The sequence below is a fragment of the Ceratotherium simum genome, chromosome 22 (genome assembly GCF_057802395.1).
Source record: "Ceratotherium simum simum isolate JZ-2026a chromosome 22, ASM5780239v1, whole genome shotgun sequence".
Classification (NCBI taxonomy): Eukaryota; Metazoa; Chordata; class Mammalia; order Perissodactyla; family Rhinocerotidae; genus Ceratotherium; species Ceratotherium simum.
Genome location: NC_141921.1, coordinates 46,346,027 through 46,364,204, shown reverse-complemented (window position 1 = coordinate 46,364,204; position 18,178 = coordinate 46,346,027). Strand labels below are relative to the sequence as shown.

At 60.4% G+C, this 18,178-nt stretch overlaps 2 protein-coding genes across 4 annotated transcripts in view; one reads left to right on the top strand and one right to left on the bottom strand.

Moving 5' to 3' along the window:
• Positions 1-355: 355 nt before the first annotated feature.
• On the bottom strand, positions 356-2,108 carry HES2 (hes family bHLH transcription factor 2). Its single transcript, XM_004425529.3, has 4 exons — positions 1,978-2,108; positions 1,788-1,883; positions 1,438-1,537; positions 356-1,333 (listed from the first exon to the last, which is right to left on the bottom strand). The coding sequence occupies exons 1-4, from the start codon at positions 2,020-2,022 to the stop codon at positions 1,077-1,079; spliced, it is 498 nt and encodes a 165-aa protein (XP_004425586.1). The 5' UTR covers positions 2,023-2,108; the 3' UTR covers positions 356-1,076.
• A 4,347-nt stretch (positions 2,109-6,455) lies between these two features.
• Positions 6,456-18,178, top strand: part of ESPN (espin) — a 31,750-nt gene continuing 20,027 nt past the window's right edge. For all 3 annotated transcript variants that reach the window (XM_087446905.1, XM_087446904.1, XM_087446903.1), the window contains exons 1-2: positions 6,456-6,749; positions 9,870-10,063. In XM_087446905.1, coding sequence (XP_087303031.1) covers positions 6,456-6,749; positions 9,870-10,063 — 488 coding nt within the window. The remainder of the gene's footprint in view (positions 6,750-9,869; positions 10,064-18,178) is intronic.

The window sequence follows — 18,178 nt, the reverse complement described above, 5'->3', positions numbered from 1 at the left end:
CATGAAATGGTGGGAACACGACGGACAGTGGGCTGCAGGTGCTCCCACCTTTTCTTGGGCACCCACTACTGGGATCCGCAAGCCCCTCTCTGAGTCTTGGCAGGCTGTCCTGTCTTCCATGGGGAAGAAACAAAAGTCTTAACAAAAAGTTGCTTCCGGTAACCTGTCCTGACGAGGAGGAGAGAGCAGTTTGCAGGAGAAAACGAGGAAAGACGTTTCCTGCTCCTTAACCTGCCATCATGCCTTGAATTTCTGCTGCTCTGGGACATGGGCCCTGTTCACCTCACATTGGCACCCGCTCTATGCTCGGCTCAGGCCCTCCAAAGGGACAGGCCACAGGGCACCCTCACCCCTTGTCTCACCCCTTTCTCCCACCCCAAGACCACCTGGCCCAGTGTGTGGTACATAGATGTTAACTTAATGCTTGGGGAAATAAATCCTTCCCAAGACCACCTAACGAAGCCCTCACGTCCAGCAACACAGAATCCTAGCTGCATCCTGTCCCTGTAATTGGAAGCTTTGGGCAGGAGAGACCAGGAGTGGAGGTGATGACTCCCCCGGCCTGTAGAGCCCTCGGGTCATTGCTGCTGTGTGCCCAGAGGTTCCCGAGCTGAGCTGGCGAGGAGGCAGGCCCAAGCAGGGCTGGAAGGGCAGTGACCAGTCAGAGCAGATGGCTGCACCTGGCTCAGGTGAGCTCCTGGCCCAGCCCTTGGTCTGGTGCCAGCGCTGGGGCAGGTGTGTCAGCTGCTCAGGCAGCTGTGGCTGACCCAGCTCTAGAGCCACTTCCACTAGCTGGGGTGGGGGGCTTCTTCCCCCAGCAGCCAACTGCCCCTTCTCTTCCAGCCAAGACACCCCCAAGTTGGGGGTGAAACTGAAATTCTCCCCTTATTTCCTCCAGCTGAGTCCCCATGACCTTAAGTCTGCCACACAGATCGCAAACATCCGGGTTCCGGCCGGTTGTGGGTGCTGGGCTGGTCCCTGGTGATGGGAACAGCAGCTGCCACCAAGAGCTTTCTCAGTCTGCCCAGCCCTCCAGATCCCTCACAGTCAGCAGGGTCCCTGGACCCGCCAGGGGGCTACCAGGGCCGCCAGAGGCCGGGGCTGCGGGGAGGCGCAGGCGGCGAGAGTGCAGGCGCGGGTGGCGAGGAGGGAGAGGGCGGGCCGCAGGAGTCCCCAGCGCGCCTGCCGTCGGGGGTGGCACTGGCTGCCCTCCACCACAGGTGCTCCAGCAAGCGAGCGCTCACGGCGGGCTCCAGGACGCGGCAGGCGGGCAGCATGCGGGCCAGGCGCGCCAGGCAGGCGCGGTAGCCCTCGCGGTAGCTGTCGGAGGGCGCTGCGGATGGAGAGGGGCGTGAGGCGCGGAGTGGGGAGCGGGGCGCCGGGGGCGGGGCAGGGCTGGGGCAGGGGCAGGGGCAGGGGCGGGGCGGGGTCACTCACCGGGCGCTGCCGCCGGACAGGAGGACGCAGGCAGCTCCTGTAGAAAGCGCACGGTCATTTCCAGGATATCCGCCTTCTCCAGTTTCGAGTAGCGGGAGCTCTGCGCCCGGCCACGAAGGAGAGTGTCAGACAGAGAAACGGACAAACAAGACAGAGCTCCGGCAGGCTCCCGTGAGCACCGCGCTCTTGCCAGGAGCTGGTGCCTCCGGGCCAGCCCCACCTGGGCTCGGCCTTGTGGTCCGCGTGGAGCCCTCTCGTCGGTTCCTGGGGCAGGGGCACCTCGGCCCACCCTCTTTCGTCGCTCCGCGCCCAGACCCCTCACCTCCGGCCCTGAACGCCCCAGCACTCACCTCCCTGCCGAGCAGCGGCAGGATGAGCCCCTTGAGCTGCCTCAGGCTCTCATTGATGCGCGCGCGGCGGCGCTTCTCCAGCAGCGGCTTCAGGCTCTGCCGGCGGGCGCGGAGGCTGCGGTTACGCGGGTCGCAGTCTAAGCCCCCGCCCCGGCTGCTCCGTCCCCAGTCCCCAGTCCCGGGCTCCTACCTTGCGCAGCTCCGCTCGGTCCCCGGTCCTCCGAGGCAGCCCCATGCTCGGTGCGAAAGCGGTGCCTCTTGGGGGCCCAGCGCGTGGCAGACCTGCGTCCGCTCCGACGCGGAGCGGAGACCGAGGCCGGAAAACGGGTCCAGCGCGCTGTCCCAGCAGGCGCCAGAGGAGTGCGCGCCACCCCCGCAGCCCGGCTTTAAGGACGCGGCGTCGTCCGCCCCGCCGGTCCCGCCCCGCGGAGTCGGGCCGCCTTCGGGCCCCACCTCCCGCCTTTGTTCCTCCGCGGGGTGGGGGCAGGAGGGGGAACTGCGGAGCCCCCGGCATCCGACTCCAGGCCTTCGCGTCCCATGTGCGGCGGCGTCGCATATGCAGGGGTGTGTGGGGGCGCCATCGAAGCCATTACTGCCCTGATAACGCGGGCAGGAGGGGCGCGGGTGGAGCCACGCCTCGCCTCGCTCAGGCTGCAGTCCCTCCCTGTCCAGCGCCGCCCTTCTTCATTCATTCGGGCTCAGGGCCTCCTCTGAGCCCCGCCTTAGGATCGGGCAGGGGACCCAGCGGCGGCGGGACTCCCAGGGTCCGGCCTCAGGGAGCTCCCATGCGGCTTTCTACGAGGGGGAGGGACTCGCCCCACTAGTTGCTCTGCGGACTGAAGGGCCGAGCTGGAAGGGGAAACCGAGTCCCGGAGAGAGGTCTCAACTTGCTCGGCCCCCAGCCGCTGGGAACTGGCCGGGGCAGGACTGGGGCCCCCGTCGCTGGACGCCTGCCCAGGGCTCTGAGGACTTCATAGAATCCTCGGGCGGTTCACCGAGTTAGAGATTATCTTGTTCCCTCCTCCTCGATTTTGAAGTGGGAAACTGAGGCCCAGAGAAAACGACGCAACCCAGGAGCCCTCAGAGCCAATTTTCGTTTCAACTGGCTCCAGCTCCGGGTTCCCTCCCACGGGACAGTCGGAGCTCACGTGACGGGCGGAGCGGTGCGGTCCTGGGTGCCGGCTCCGCGCTGCCCGCCTCGGCCCCAGTGGCCCGCCGGGCCCGCCTCCACGCCGCGTGGCCGTTGCTGCACCAAACTGGCTGGGCGTCCCCCGCCCATCTGCTCGGGGCTGCCCTCCACCAACCGGCTGGCGGGGCAACGGCCAGCCTGGCGGACCCCGCTGCGGACTGCCGGACCAAACCACGGGCGGATGGCGGGCTGGACCCACCCAGCCAGGCCCGGAGGAGAAACTGTGGGGCGGAGCCAAAAGGCGCTGTCCAGGGTGCTGGACCGGCCCCCTCCCCGCCGCCCAAACCTCTGCGCCCCAGCAGGGCCTGATAAAACCAGCGTGCCCATCAGGAAGGGGCCCGGAGTAGCCTGGGGGAGGGGGATCTCGGGCCACCCGTGCCTGTCTGGCCATTTATGGAGCACGTAGTGTATGTCAAGCGACTTTCGGCCCTCACCTCCGTTAACCCCCAAAACACTCCTAATTATGAGAATAAACTATTCAACACACTTGGCCGGGTAGGGCCTGAGGATGCTTGAGCCTCTGTCCCTTTCGCATCATTGAGCCCAGGGTACCTGTAGGCCAGCCCCTCCAAGGTAGTTAATTATTCTTTAAGGGCTCAGAAAATGACTTTTTGGATCACTCACTGATGCCCCACATGCCCCCCACCCCATTCCCCGCCACTCACACTGGCTTGCTCAGCTCTGCCCACGAGCCCACCCTGCACCAACATCTGCATCCATGCTGAGAGGCCCCAACACTAGCCTCTGGGGAAAGGGACTGAGGAGGAAGGTTCCTCCTAGAACATCCCCCTCCATGCCTGTGGACCATCATTTGAAGACTGGAGGGCAGGGGAGAAAACTTTCTTTTCAGTGCCAGTTACCCCAGATTTTAAAAGTCTCTCCTCCTTTCTCCCTTCACTGTGAAGGACTTTGACCGGGTAACCCACCATTCCCTTCAAGTGAAGGATTCTGGGGGTTTTACTGGTTACCTGGAGGAAGGAGTCATTTATAACTATGGTAAGTTAGGTAAGACAACTGAGCAGACAGGGTGTTGGGGTGCAGGCTTTAGGGAAGCTGGGGTCACCTAGGGTACAACAGGGACACACTCTACCGCTGGTTTCTGCCCTTGGGTGGGAAGAGAGGTCTGAATAGGTGTTTTCCACATAACTGGGGTGGGCGGACAGCAGAGTGAGCTTTGCTCCTTCCCATTTGTGTCACTTCAGGCAAAGTATGTTAAAAAACACAAACAAACTAACAAAAACCTCCCCCTGTCTCAGTTTCCCCAGCTGTAAAATGGGGATAGTGGTTGTACCTCTCTCATGGCATCACTGTGGGGATTAAATATGTGGGTGAAACTTGGCATAGTGCCTGGTAAGTGGTGGGGCTTCCGTTAATGTGTTCTTGCTGGAGTGGGCCCTCCAGGGCTGATGTGGAGGAGGGGGTAGACCAGTGGAGCCCAGAGAGAACAGTGAAGACCTGGATCCCAGCCTGACTCTGAGGAGGTCCTGAAAGGAGTCTGAGAAGATGGTCAACAAAGATGGGTGCTCACACGTGACTTTTCCAGAGATGTCCCTATCAGCAGCACATCACCCTGACCTGACCCAAAAAATGACAAAACCGTATGATAGATGAGGGTGTCCATGGCTAGGGAACCACACTGGGAGTGAAGGTCATGAATTGCAGAAATTTTTAGTCTTGGAGGAGGCACAGGAGAGGGATGCCCAAGACAAGCCATTTTAGCTCTTTGTCCCTGCAGCACTGCTGCAACTCACAGGCCTCAGGGTGCACCTGCCTCTGGGTGGGCTAGAGGAGAGTGGCTCCAGTGGGCAGCGATAGCCAGCCAAAGCAAGGAGGCTGCCAGGATAAGACTCATCCCTCCCCTTGTCCAAAATCTGCTGGGAGGGGTCCCAGATCCCAGCAGCCGTAGGTCCCATGGGGGAGGGAGCGAGGCCAGGCCAGCCGAGTGGAAGTCCCTGGAAACCCACCTGGCCACACAGGCACAGCGGCTCTGGGTTTACCAAGGGGTCTTGGAGTGCAGGAGGCCATCGTGCATGACACCACCAGGTGGCGGTCCCAGGGAATGGTATCTGTGGCAGCACCAGAGTCTCGCACTAGGACTCCCATTGTTCTTGGAAGCAGCTTCATTCTATAGCATTTTCAGGGCCGCCCTGTGCCAGCCAGCTAGGGCTGGGTGAAACAGCCCAGGGCGGGGCCCTCACAGGGCTCTAGTGGGGAAGTGGAGGTGGGGGTAAAGGGTGGGAAAGGAAAGGCACAGGATGTTTCAAGGCTACCGGATGTGCTGATTGTGCTCCCACAGATACGCAGCCCCCACTTGCTGGCAGCTCTTCCTCGTGTCCAGCCGGCTGTGCCTCCCTCCAGCGCCTGTGAAGAGCTTCCGGCCATGCAAGCGGGGTGGTTTGGCACACATGTGCTCTCTTGGCCGGGGGTCTTCCTGCACCCTCCAGGAGGGGTCCTGGCCCTGCTCTCTGGGGGCCTGCTCTGGCATGTCTCCCCACAGCCCCCAGCTCTTCCTCTTCTCTTGATTTGGCAGCCCTAGACTCTCAAGCTCATGGTTGACTCCCCCCACCCCAGAGAGCAGCTCTGGGTGCTCTCTGAGCCCATGGCCTTCAGATCCAGAAACCCGAGCACAGCAGGCACTCCTGTCCTTTCCTCCTCTCCCTGCCTCCCTCTGAGAGGCTCTGAGGACAGTTCTTGGGGTCTGGAGGGACTCAGGAGGGCTGAGGGCCCAGCACTCCTTGCACCTACTGGGGCATAGGCCCAGAGTCCCTCAGGAACTTGTTAGGCCTGTTCTCGCCGCAGGGCCTTTGCCCTTGCGGTCTTCTCTGCCTGGAACGCCCCTTCTTACCACTGAAAACCCAGCACCCCCTCAGATGGACCTTCCCCCGACCGCCCAATAGCCCCTGCAACTCACTCCCTATCACCCCGTTTTCCTGTTCTGATGACACTTGCCAGTCTCTGGAATTGCGGTAATTGTTTGCTGGCTTGTGGCCCCAGCGCCTGGAACAGCAGGTAGTGGGCACTGGGTTGACGAAGGAATTTGTCTGGGGGCTCGACTCTCCAGTGCCTGGACGGCTCTCGAATTCGAATCCAGTTTGGCCCCCTCCAGGCTCTCCATTTTCACGTGAGGTAAATTAGGAGAGAAGTCCCTGGGCGCACTTGCCCCTGTCGCCTGAGTCCTGCCAACAGCGAGGCCATCCAGCCTGCCGGGCGGCGGGCGGGCGGGGCGGGGCGGAGGCGGGGCGGGGGGCGGGCCCGAGGCTAAAGCCGGGCGCCCGCGGGGGCCGCGGGTCCAGAGCACCGCGGAGGCGGCGCGGAGCGGACGAGGCGGCGCGGAGCGGAGGCCGGGCCGACAGCCGCTCCGTCTCCCAGACCCTCAGGGCCCCAACGGCCGCGCGGCCGGCTCTCCCGGCGCCCGAGGACAGGCGCATGGCGCCCTGGGGAACGCGCTGAGCGCGGGTCGCGGCGCCGCGGGCGGCACCATGGCCCTGGAACAGGCGCTGCAGGCGGCGCGGCTGGGCGAGCTGGACGTGCTGAAGTCCCTGCACGCCGCCGGCCTGCTGGGGCCCTCGCTGCGCGACCCGCTGGACGCGCTGCCGGTGCACCACGCGGCCCGCGCCGGCAAGCTGCACTGTCTGCGCTTCCTGGTGGAGGAGGCCGCCCTGCCCGCCACGGCCCGCGCGCGCAACGGTGCCACGCCGGCCCACGACGCTGCTGCCACCGGCCACCTCGCCTGCCTGCAGTGGCTGCTCTCGGAGGGCGGCTGCGGAGTGCAGGTGGGTCCGCGCCGCTCTCTGGGCGCTCTGGGGCTTCCTCCCCAGGAGAGTTCTGGCCCGTGGCTCAAGGGTGGGTGGAGTTGGGCACTTCTCAGCCGAGCCTGTTTGGGAGCTCGTACCAGAGGGCTTGGGCTGGGGTGGGCTCCCTGGGCTGAGGGTGCCCTGGCAGACGCCCTGGCCTCTGCTGAGAGTAGCACCTGAGTGATGGGGAACCGGGAGGGAACTGGGCCTAACTGGGCTGTAGTTAAGCTGGGGTGGGGGCGGCAAGCACTGATCCAGGGAGGCCTGGAGAGGGGGCGGGGGCGCAAAGGACCTGGGCAGCAGAATCAGAAGCTCATGTCCTCCAGGATCAGGTCTGGAGGGGACATGGGCAAAGTCCTACAGCCCACCCCAGGCTGAGATGCGGGTGTCCCTAAGGCCAGAGTGTGGGGCAGGGGTGGCGGGCCTGGTCAATGCGGGCCTCCCCATGACTTCAGCGGACCCCGGGACATCGGTGCCTTCTGACCTCCCAGCTCCGAGTTGTTTCTCCAGCCCAGCCTGAGTCTTCCTGCCTTGAGATCCCCACCTGGTCTCACTCAGTGGTCCCTGGGCTGGGATAAGTCTGGCCCCTCCTGAGGTAGAGGAGGAGGCAGCTTGGGCCCTGATGTGGAGCTCCCCTGCTCACTCTTGCTGGAAGTAGAGCATCCCACAGGTACTGGGCCTGGGGATTCAGGTGTGCTCCTGCTCTCCTGGAGCTGCCAGTCCATGGGGCAATGGACAGGAAACCCACAAGCTAAAACATAAATTAGGTACCATCAGGCACTGCTGGGCCATGCAGTGGGGAGCATCAGGGAGCTAGCTGCTTGGGCGAGGTGGCCAGGGGAGGTCCCTCTGAGGAGTGACCTCTGAGGGGGTCTTGGCTGATGAGACGGAGGTGGCCAGGTAATGATCAGAGAGTTCTGAGCACAAGGAACAAGAAGTGCAAAGCCCTGAGGCATACACATTCTTGTCCTGTTGTAGGAACAGCAAGGAGGTGAGTATGTTTCGAGTGGGATGAGGGTGGGGGAAGCTACCAGGGCAGGTCCTAGAGGGTCTTTTAGGCTGGGGTTAGGAATTTGGATGACAGTCTGGTTATGGGGGAAAGCCAGTGGAGGGAGAAACCAGAACTGATCTTCCACTTAGCAAGGCCACTAATGTAGAAGGCCACGTACTAACTGGATGTAGGAGAGGAGGCAGGGGTGACTCTGAGCTGGCTGTGCCCTAAGGATGTTTAGACCCCATCCCCTCCACTTTGCCCTCAGGATGGCAAGGCCCCCCTTCCCACCCTTTCTTGGAGATGGCCCAGCCCCTTATCTCCTGGAGCTCCTCGCACATGGTGCATACCCACTCTTCTGGGAGGTGGCATGCCTCCCTGATCCTGGTGTCCGGCCCTGGCTGGAAACTTCCCTAGCCACTGCAGAGGAGGTGGAGGAGCAGGTGGCCTTATGACCAGCTTATCAAAGCAGGCTTGGGCGCTGGGGGCGGAAGTGTGTGTGTGTGGGGAGGATGACCTCGATCCCTGGCCCTGCTCAGCCCAGAGAGATAAGAAGCTTTAGGGTGCGAGCCATAGCACATGAGGCTCCCAGGGCCTACATAGCTGTTGAAGCCTCAGGGACAGGCCAGAGGCCAGTGGCCTGGGGTCCTCTCCTTACTGCCACCCCCACCCAGAGGCCCAGAGCCAACAGGACCCCCTGGAGCCTCAGACACAGTCCCTGAGGCCCGTGGGAAGCAAGGGCCTTTCTCAAGAGCTGGGGCTCAGGGCATACTTCACCATGGTCCTGTTTGGGTCACTTCTAGCCCGCCCCGTCCCCTGGGCTCAAGGGACAGACTGAACCAGTCTTCTGGTCCTAGCACCTAAATGATGGGGATGGCGTTCCAGCACACAGAGGAATCTCAGCATTGTCCTTGGCTTCCCATGGGCTGTTTACTCTGCCTCCTTCCTAGCCCGGCAGCCAGTCTATTTGTCCTCGACTCCCATAGCCTGACTGATGACTTACCAGCTGTGCGGGCCCGCTTCCCTCTGCTCTCTTCTTCCTTTCACATTTCTTACAGGAGCCTCTGAGGTTCTCCTGCCATGAAGATTCATCTTCCTCAAGCTGCCTGGGCCACACCTGTCCCAACAGGACCCTCTCTCTGGGGTCAGAGGGACTTACTTCCCTGATCCTAGTAAACTGTGCCCACCTCTCACTGCTGCCCCAGCCACTTCCCTGGCCCCTGCCCATTCCCTGCCCACCTCTCCATCGTCCTCTGTGCTTTGGCACTATGAGCTCCTTCTGTCCTAGAACCAGTGCCCACTCTCCCAACCTCGCCAGCCACTGAGTCCAGACTTCTGGGTTCTCGGTCATTCTCTTCCTTGCCCAGGTCACATAAGCAGCACCCACCAACCCTCTCCCACAACAGACACACACACCTGGATGTGCATGGATGACACATTCTAGGCCACCATCGGCCCCGCCCCTTCTGGGATGCCTGGGGTGGGGGTCTTGCCCAAACCCCTCCCAGGAGCTGCCTCTAATCCACACCTGCCATCATTGGCTGACTGCCCAGGCCCTGCCCACCAGTACCCAGAAACTTCCTCCTCCACAGGGCAAGAACACAGCCTGTTCCCAGGGGCGGGAGCAGGGAGTCAGCTGGAGGGGGCAGTTCTCTAGGAGGTTGGGTTGTTGGAGGTGCACCAAGCCAGAGGCCTCTTCCCACATGATATTTGGGGAGGGGAAGAGGGAGGGAACAAGGGCTAGATGCAGGGAGTGCCCCCCACAATCCTGATGCCCGCCTGGTGCAGCCCCAACAGCCCGCCCTTCCTGGCCCCATAATTCTCGCTCACTCCTTAGGCACTTGGGTGACAGGTGCTCCTGCTGGGATGACGACAAGGGTGCCGTGTCCTGAAAGCCTACTGTGCATGGGCATTTCACATGACCTGCAGGCCTCAGAAAGCCCAGCATGGATGGCATGGTGGTGCCGCTTATGGACTGAGGTTCAAAGAGGGCCAATTGGGTGCTCAAGGACTGAACTTCCCCTGTGGCTGGTGGGATAAAGGAAGTGGTCTAAGCCATAGACGGGGTCAGCACAAGGCTTTAGGACTAACGGGCTCTCCTCCCACAGGACAAAGACAATTCTGGTGCCACAGTCCTGCATCTGGCTGCCCGCTTCGGCCACCCAGAGGTGGTGGACTGGCTGCTGCGTCATGGCGGTGGGGATCCCACCGTGGCCACAGACACGGGCGCCCTGCCGGTCCACTATGCCGCCGCCAAAGGAGACTTCCCCTCCCTGAGGCTTCTCATTGGGCACCACCCTGAGTAAGGACACCCCTCATCAAGGGCCTCTGGGTGGGGTGGGCCAGGGCTCTGGGGGATGCCCTGAGACATCAGAGGCAGCACCTACCCAAGCTGAAGTTTCTCCCTTCCTGGCAGCCACTTGCCCCAGAGGCCTGCCAGCCAATGCTCCTCGAGCACGCAGCTGCACTTGGGAGACTGGGCACACAGGCCAAGATCACACAGGCTTGCTCTCCTCCAGGATGCTCACTAGCCTGCAGAAGGCGGCTCTCGCTAACTCTGGCCTGTGCTAATTTGCAAGATTGTTCTAAATGGAAGGGAGGGCTGAAGAGACGGGAGTACCTCCTAGACCCCTAGTCAAGAAGGAGGAGGAGGAGCCATGTCAATTATCAAGCAGTGAAGGGAGAGGGCTGTCCACCCAGACTCCCACCCCACCTCCTAGCCCCACAGCCCCCTGGCTGTCAAGAGAGCAGCTTGTTATTTCTGGTGGCCCCTCAGCCATTCCCACTACCAAGGGGAGTGGGGCTCCCAAACCTCCCTGGGCCCTTGGCTTGAGTGGCTTGTCTGAGAAAGCAGCCAAGCAGTGGGCTGGGAGTTCCCCAGGGCGAGTTGGAGGCGTGCGGAAGAATGGGGCTCAATGCAGAGCAGGGGAGTCATGGGGGGTCCCGAGGGAGGGAGGGAGCCAGATCTTAGATTCACTTGTGGGGAGGCGGGGGTTCTGGGGGAAAGTGCCCAGACTCTGTCTGAGGGAGTGGGACACCAGTGGCCCTGGGGACCCAACAGAGGAGGGCTCTGACCTTTGTCCGTTCAAGTGGGACATAGGTAGTGACAGAGGACCCAGCCTCAGGAGGAGAACAGTCACAAGGTGAGAGGCTCTGTCCTCACCACTGGCTCCACTCTTCAGGGTGCCTGCAGGGACACTGGCCACCAGGGAGCAGACAAGAGGCCAACCTGGCCCCACAGCCTCGTGGCAGGGTGGCTGAGGCTGGCAGCCTCTTGGGCACAGGCACGCTGCGGGATGTAGGGCAGACCCCCAGGTGGGGCTGCAGTCATCCCCTTGCCCCGGGACAGGCAGGCTGATCCTAGTTTGTTCTCACTAAGCAAGGGGTTCCCGGGTTTGGTTAGCGGGAGACCAGCAGGGGCGCCTCACAGGCCAGGGGTTCTCTTCACAGCCATCCCTGCAGAGGCCACTTGGCACCACTTTGGCATGAATTCTCTGCTTCTGGACAAGCTAAGGTCTGAGTCACATCAAAGTCAGTGGGACTTAGAGTCGGAGGGCCCCAGAGACTTGCGTGCAGGCTCCCAACTTGGCGCCCATCAATGCCCCCAGGGGCTGGGTTCCAGACTCCTGAGTTAGACTCTCCAGGTTAGGGCTGGGAGCCGCACCTGTGACATGCTGCCACCCCCACTGCGGTGATTCTGCTGCTCCTGTCCCACCCCCTCACTCAACACAGAGGACACTGAAGTCCTAAGAGGGGAAGGACCAGCTTGGTCACCCTCCTGCCCCCGCCAGTCTCCTACATCACATATAATGGGCTCCAGAAAGCCAGGCTGCTGGCAATGCCGACTTGGCCCAAACGGTGTGAACTGAGGGGGCTCTGAGCCCCCTGGAAGTGCTGATGAAGAATTTGGGTGGGAGGGGTGGGAGTGAAGCCCCAGGCTGGCCCTGAGCCCCTCCTCACTGAGTAGCCTGGGGCTGATGATCCTCTATGGGCTGGAATCCCAGCCTTAGGAAGACCCTGCTGTGCCATGGACCACTCTCATGGGCTCTGGGCCTTGGGGACCCTGACCCCTCCCAGGCCACGCCAGGTGCTGCCTGTGATTGGGCCCTGGTGCCAACTCTGTGGCTAGATGCCCTGGGCTGATGAGCTGCCAGCCCCCAAGAGGCCGCCATGAATCTCAGGAAGGTGGACAGAGGACTCGGCTCTGTTCCCACAGCTCCGTGTGACCTGGCTGATAAGGAGGTGCTTGTGTGCAGTTGCCAGGCTGGGCTCAGGCAGGAGGGGGCAGCTGGGAATTGGGCCAGGCCTGCTGGCAGGGGAGTTGGGGGTCGCTGCCCACTTAGCCTTCTGCCTCGGGGGCGGAGACTTCTGCTCCTTAAGACTGGAGACCCCAGGGCTGGAAGCTGGGAGGGGAGAGGCTTGGGCTGCCCAAGACCACAGGGCCCATTTGAGGCCCAAGCAGCCCAGCTCTGGAAGCTGAGGCTCTCTCTTGAGCCTCCCCAGGCTGGCGTGAAGCTCTGTGAATTATTCACAAGGGCTCAGCTCTCCCTGACGGTGAGTGAGGGAGGAAGGGCTCCCAGCCCTACCGGTGGGAAACTCGATCCGGCCCAGGGAGCCTGTGGGCCGCCCAGGGAGGCTGTGGGTGGCCATGGGCCATGGTAACCACAAGCTGCAGAGGAGCAGGAGGGCTGGACGGCCTCAGGTGAGGGCCCAGCTAATGCAGGACCGCACCTTGGAGTGTTAGAAAAAGGCTTGAGATGGCAGGAACATCCTGTACGCACCTACCCCTCCTCCGGTCTATCCTGGTCCACTGGGCAAATCCTCCCAGAGGCAGAGGAATTGCCACAGTGACCTCAGGGACTGCTGCCCCATGGAGACCCTTCCTCTGAGCCCCCTGTGGAAAGAGGGTCCCTAAGCTGGAGGCACGGAGGCTGGCAGGAACTGGGCTGGGGCTGTTTCGGGCCCTGGGTCTGAGGGAGATGGAATTAGGAGGGTCGACCCTCCTGGCCAGGAGCACCAGCAGCTGATGGAGGGGAACCAGGTGTCCGGATCCCCAGTCGGGACTGACTGAGAAGGGGTGAGGAGCAGGTAGCCCTCAGAGCTCCTGACCACCGTGCTGGGAGGGTCCTGTGGCTCAGGAACCACCTCATGCCCGCTCCGCCTCCATCACGTGCTCACCTGGAGCCTGCGCAGCCAGAGGGGAGCCCTGGGCTTAGCTGGGTCCCTTGGGCCTGAGCATAGAGGCTGGGGAGAGAAGGAGGGCGCTCTGGCCTTTTCCTTCCCTTGGGCCCCCCGTGCTCTGCCAGTCACAGCGAGCTGGAAGACCAGTCTGCCCAGATTGGTATCAACTCCAGCTCCCCACAGGTGCCTCCTTCGTCCAAGGCACCCCTGCCCCAGGACAGATTGGAAAGTGCCCTGGCCAGGAGTTAGGATAAACCCGGAACAGCTCAAACCTGCTGAGTGCCCACTAGGGGCCTGGCACCACACGGTAGTCTGAGCCTCACAACCACCCTAGGCTACTGCTCTATAATCAGCTGAATTTACAGATTGACTCATTCAACTAATGTTTCTTGAGCATCTACTCTGTGCCAGGCCATATTCTAAGTGCCGGGGATACACTGGTGAACCAAACCAATGTCCCTGCCTCGTGGAGCTGACAGAGAAAGAAATGATGTCTTGGAGAGGCTAACTGACCGGCTGAGGTCCCACTGGTTCACTGTGTGGCCTTGGTCAAATTGCACCCCTTCTCTGGGTCTGTCTCCCACTCCTGGTCCAGGCCCTAGTCTCTCAGGGCCTTTCAAGTTCACAGGGGACTACCCTTTCTTTTTCCTTAGTGCAAAGCTTCATGGAGCCTGGCTGCTCCCATAGCCCAGTCTGAGGGGTTCAGGCAGCCCCCGCCTGGGGCAGGAAGCCTAAGCTGCTGACCCTTTAGGGAGCCCCAGGGCCTGTGGCTCAGCTCCCCCTTAGAAGGCTGGAGGCTCTGCCTGGGGCTGCCCCTTCTCTGCCTGGTACCTGCTTCTGCCACAGGCAGTAGGGGCTCATTCATTCTTAACTACCACCCTCCTCAGGTCTACCCTTGGTGTTTGCTGAGGTCACCTGGGCAGCAGGGCCTGGGGGCAGAGTGTGCACTGGCACGTCCACCCTGGAGACCCTGACCCAGGTGCAGGCTCTGAGAAAGGAGGGGCCTGGTGGAGTCAGGAGAAGCCCCTCTCAGTGGGGACAGCCTCGACCTCCACCAGCAGCTCTTGGTCCAAGGCTAACATGTCACCTTGGCCCCAGCTGGTTTCCCTGCCCTGGCCCTCTTCCTGTCCAGCTTTGCCCACCATTGAGAATGCAAGTCAGATCCCTGGACCGGCCACAGGCTCCCCGCTCACTGACAGGAAGGCCACTTCCTTACAATGTCCCACAGGCCCTCCTCGCTCTGGTCACCCCACAGCTCACCTCCAGCTGCTCCCCCATTGCCTACTCTGCTCCACCTCCCGCACCTCCTTGCTGCTCTTGAAACACACCAGCGCCCTCTGGCCTTGGCCTTTGCACTGGCTGTTCCTGCTGCCTGGAACGCTTCCCCAGAGAGCCCCACGGCCGCTCCCTCCCCTCCTTCAAGGCTTTGCTCCATATTCCCTTGCCCCAGCCTCCTTCAGATTGGAGCGAATCCCACAGCACACACACTCACTCTCCGTCTTCCTGGCCTATTCTGCCCGGCACCCTTATCGTTACCTGGCATTACATGCCATGCGTCTGCTGGTTCTCTCACTGTCTGTCTCCCCGACTGATGTCTTCCCTGTCCTGTCTGCCCAGTGCCTGACACTTAGGAAATATTTGTGGAATTGATGAGGAGTCTGGAATCCCTGAGTCTAGTCCGGCCCTGCCTGCAGCTCACTGCATGTCACCTCACACAGAACTCCCCCTGGGCCTCCCTGGGCCCATCTGCCAAATGGACCTGACCTGCTCTAGCAGCTGAGGCCAGCATGAGGAGGCATCACAGAGCTCCCAGACTGGCTGCCCGTCTCACTCACTCCCACATTTATTCAGTCAACAACTAGCAACCAAGCACGCCCTCAGTTCCCAGCCCCATGAGTGCTAGTAATATAGCAAGCTCTCCCGCCTTCGTGGGGCAACATTTGGGGGACCTCACAGGGGACAACGAACAAGGAGACAGATGGCGAGCACCTGCCATATTCAGAGAAGTTCTTGCATAGCCGCGTGTGTGCGGGTGTGCCGTCTGGCAGCCCTGGTGGAAGCGAGCTCTGAGAGACGGGGCTCTGCTGTTTTCACTGCTCCATCCCATCCTGGCATGGCGTAGCCTCGTGACACGTGTCCCTGGAATGAATGAAATAAGTGCACAAGACAATTCAAGAGTGACAAGCGCTAGTAGGTGAAATGGGGTACTTTGGAAGGAGGCGATAGGGTTGTTGTTTCAATTGAGGGGGTCAAGGAAAGCCTCTCTGAGGAGGTGAGAGCTGAAGTGAGACCTGAAATAGGAAGAGAGGCCAGCTGTGCAGAGATCTGGCCTGGGAGCATTGCGGGTAGGTACAGAGGTCCGAGGTGGGTCAGGCTTGGCTTCACTGAGGACCACGGGGAAGGCCTGGAAGGCTGGGAGAGCTGCAGGGACATGTAGGCTTCTGGAAATATTCCAGGCTTGCAGATGGATTGGGCGTAAAGATGACTGTTCTAGAACCTTCCTCAAATCAAGGCTGCATTTCTTCCCTGAGCCAGGCCTAATTTGGGATCTTCTCAAATAAGCCAGGAGGCACGACTGGAGGACAGGAGAGGTAGAGCCGCCAGGCTGCTTGACTTTCTATTCAGAGCAGCCTTACCCCACAACGAGGTCTAATCCTTGTGGGATCAGCCCCTTTCTGATGTCCCTCGGGGCAGAAATTATTGGCACTGGGGAGGGCTGCCGGAAACGCTGTTCTCTGACTTGAGTCTGGTTCCGTGGGCAGGTCACTCCTTGTTCCTGTGGCAATGGTTACAGTAAGCTGGCACCAATCTTGAACAGAGATTTCCAACAAACCCTTACAAGCATCCCATGTTTCTTTCGTGTCATCAGAGGGTGACTTGCTTAATAGTTACAGTGTGTCCATATCATCTTTTTTCCCAAGAGGAAGAAAAATATCAGGATTTATGTAATCATTGCTAGGGAGCCTCAGACCCATAAAGAGGTCAGGGTCTCTGAAGACTCCTAGAGCTCGGGCTCCAGGGAGGGTGGCACAGTGTCCTTTACTGAAGCCTGGACAGTGAGGTGGGGGGAGATCAGCTCTAGGCATGTAAAGTTCGAGAGGCCTGCTCATTGCACAGAAGGACAAGTGGGCTGAGGTGGGGGCCGGACCTAGACTCCAGGTCCAAGCTGGAGAGGTGAGCGGCATCGGGTACAGGTGGCCTTGACCCCAGGAAGTAGAAGACCTCACCAGGAGAAGAGTATGTTTAGAAAGGAGGCCCTGGGCCGGCCAGTGGCTTAGCAGTTAAGTGTGCGCGCTCCGCTACTGGCGGCCCGGGTTCGGATCCTGGGCGCACACCGACGCACTGCTTCTCTGGCCATGCTGAGGCCGCGTCCCACGTACAGCAACTAGAAGGATGTGCAACTATGACATACAACTATCTACTGGGGCTTTGGGGTAAAAAATAAAAAAAAATTAAAAAAATTAAAAGATAAAAGGAGGCCCTGGGCCAGCCAGTGGCTTAGCAGTTAAGTGTGCGCTCTCCGCTACTGGCAGCCTGGGTTCGGATCCCTGGCGCGCACTGACGCACTGCTTGTCCTGCCAGGCTGAGGCCGTGTCCCACATACAGCAACTAGAAGGATGTGCAACTATGACATACAACTATCTACTGGGGCTTTGGGGAAAAAAAAAAAGAAGGAGGATTGGCAATAGATGTTAGCTCAGGGCTAGTCTTCCTCAGCAAAAAGAGGAGGATTGGCATGGATGTTAGCTCAGGGCTGATCTTCCTCACAAAAAAAAAAAAAAAACACAAAGAAAGGAGGCCCTGCTGCACCCTGACATTTGGAGGTCAGGTGGGGGCTCTGGGCCCAGCAAAGGAGGCTGAGGAGGCCTGGCCAGTGAGTGGGTGTGTGCTTGTCCAGGAAGCTGAGAGGAGCAGGTGTTCAGGATGGGGGAGGGGCCCCTGTTAGGGAGTGGCCAAGTCAGGTGAGGATGGGGAAAACCACCAGAGGTGGAATCAAGGAAGTGATGGTGTGGAGGCCCACTGGATGGGTGAGGAGGTTGGCAGGTCAAGATGTGGCCGTGGTACCAGGAAGCCAAGACCCGCCTTCGCTCAGAGGAAATGTGCAACTTTCCAAAGCTTCCTCTGCCATTCTCTCACAAGAGGCATGGAGAGGCCGGACAATTATGGTGCCCATTTGCCTTGTGTGGAAACTGAGGCTTGAGAGGGTAAAGAACTCGCTGGGGCCCTGCACAGTGAGCTGCAGAGTCAGGGTGGTGAACAGAGGCAGGGACAAGGGGCAGGGCTGGGGGCAGAACATTTACCCATGGTGTCACTGCAGCTAGAACTTGATGGGCTGGAGCCGGGCGGGGTCCTGAGGCCAGAGGTCCCCGAGACCCTGCCCCTCTCCTCTGGGCAGTGACTCACCACAGCAGAAATGATGTCCAGCCTGACCCATGCTTGGCGGGGCCTGGACACCCCAGGCCAGCAGTGCCCCAGCAGGGGCACAGGGAGGAGGAATCCTAAAATACAACAATGGCTCCAGGCTCATGCCGGGCACCAGGCCTGTGCTGAGGGCTCTCCAAGAATGTCTCATGGACGATTATTGGCCCCACTTCGTGGATGGCTTTAAGAACATAAAGAGACAAGAGGCAAGACCGTGTTATAGCTTTTGGGGGGGCTCACACCCCAGGTCCTTCTTACACCCAGGTCCTTCTCTGCATCTCTCTTATCCAGTGATCTTCGCCCTCTGTGCCTCAGTTTCCTCATCTGTAAAAGGGGAACAATGCAAATACCCACCCATAAGGTCACTAGGAGGACTAGATGAGAAAATGTGCACCGTGGTCATCACAGTGCTTGGAACAGAGCGATCATTTGATGAATTGTCCCTGTTGTCACTATTATCAACTATTATTATTATTACTGCTGTTATAAATTCATCTCTCTCTCCATCTAAATTTATTAACTTATTTTATTCCTTATACACATCCATATTTTTATGGATGCCCATCCTTCTCACCTCCAGGGTAACGAGGCCGGGACCCCCTTTCCCACCCAGGCCCATCAGCATATCTGCCCCATGTCCTGGGGTCTCCCAGGCTGGAAACTGTGACCCCAGAATGGGGGTCATGAGTACAGAGGCTGCAATACTAACAGTAATGGTGATAAGCTCAAACATTTATTGAGTGCTTACCCTGTACCTGGGACTCCAGCTGGGAGTGCCAGCCTGTGAGCAGCCTGGCAGGAGGCTGTGGGCATG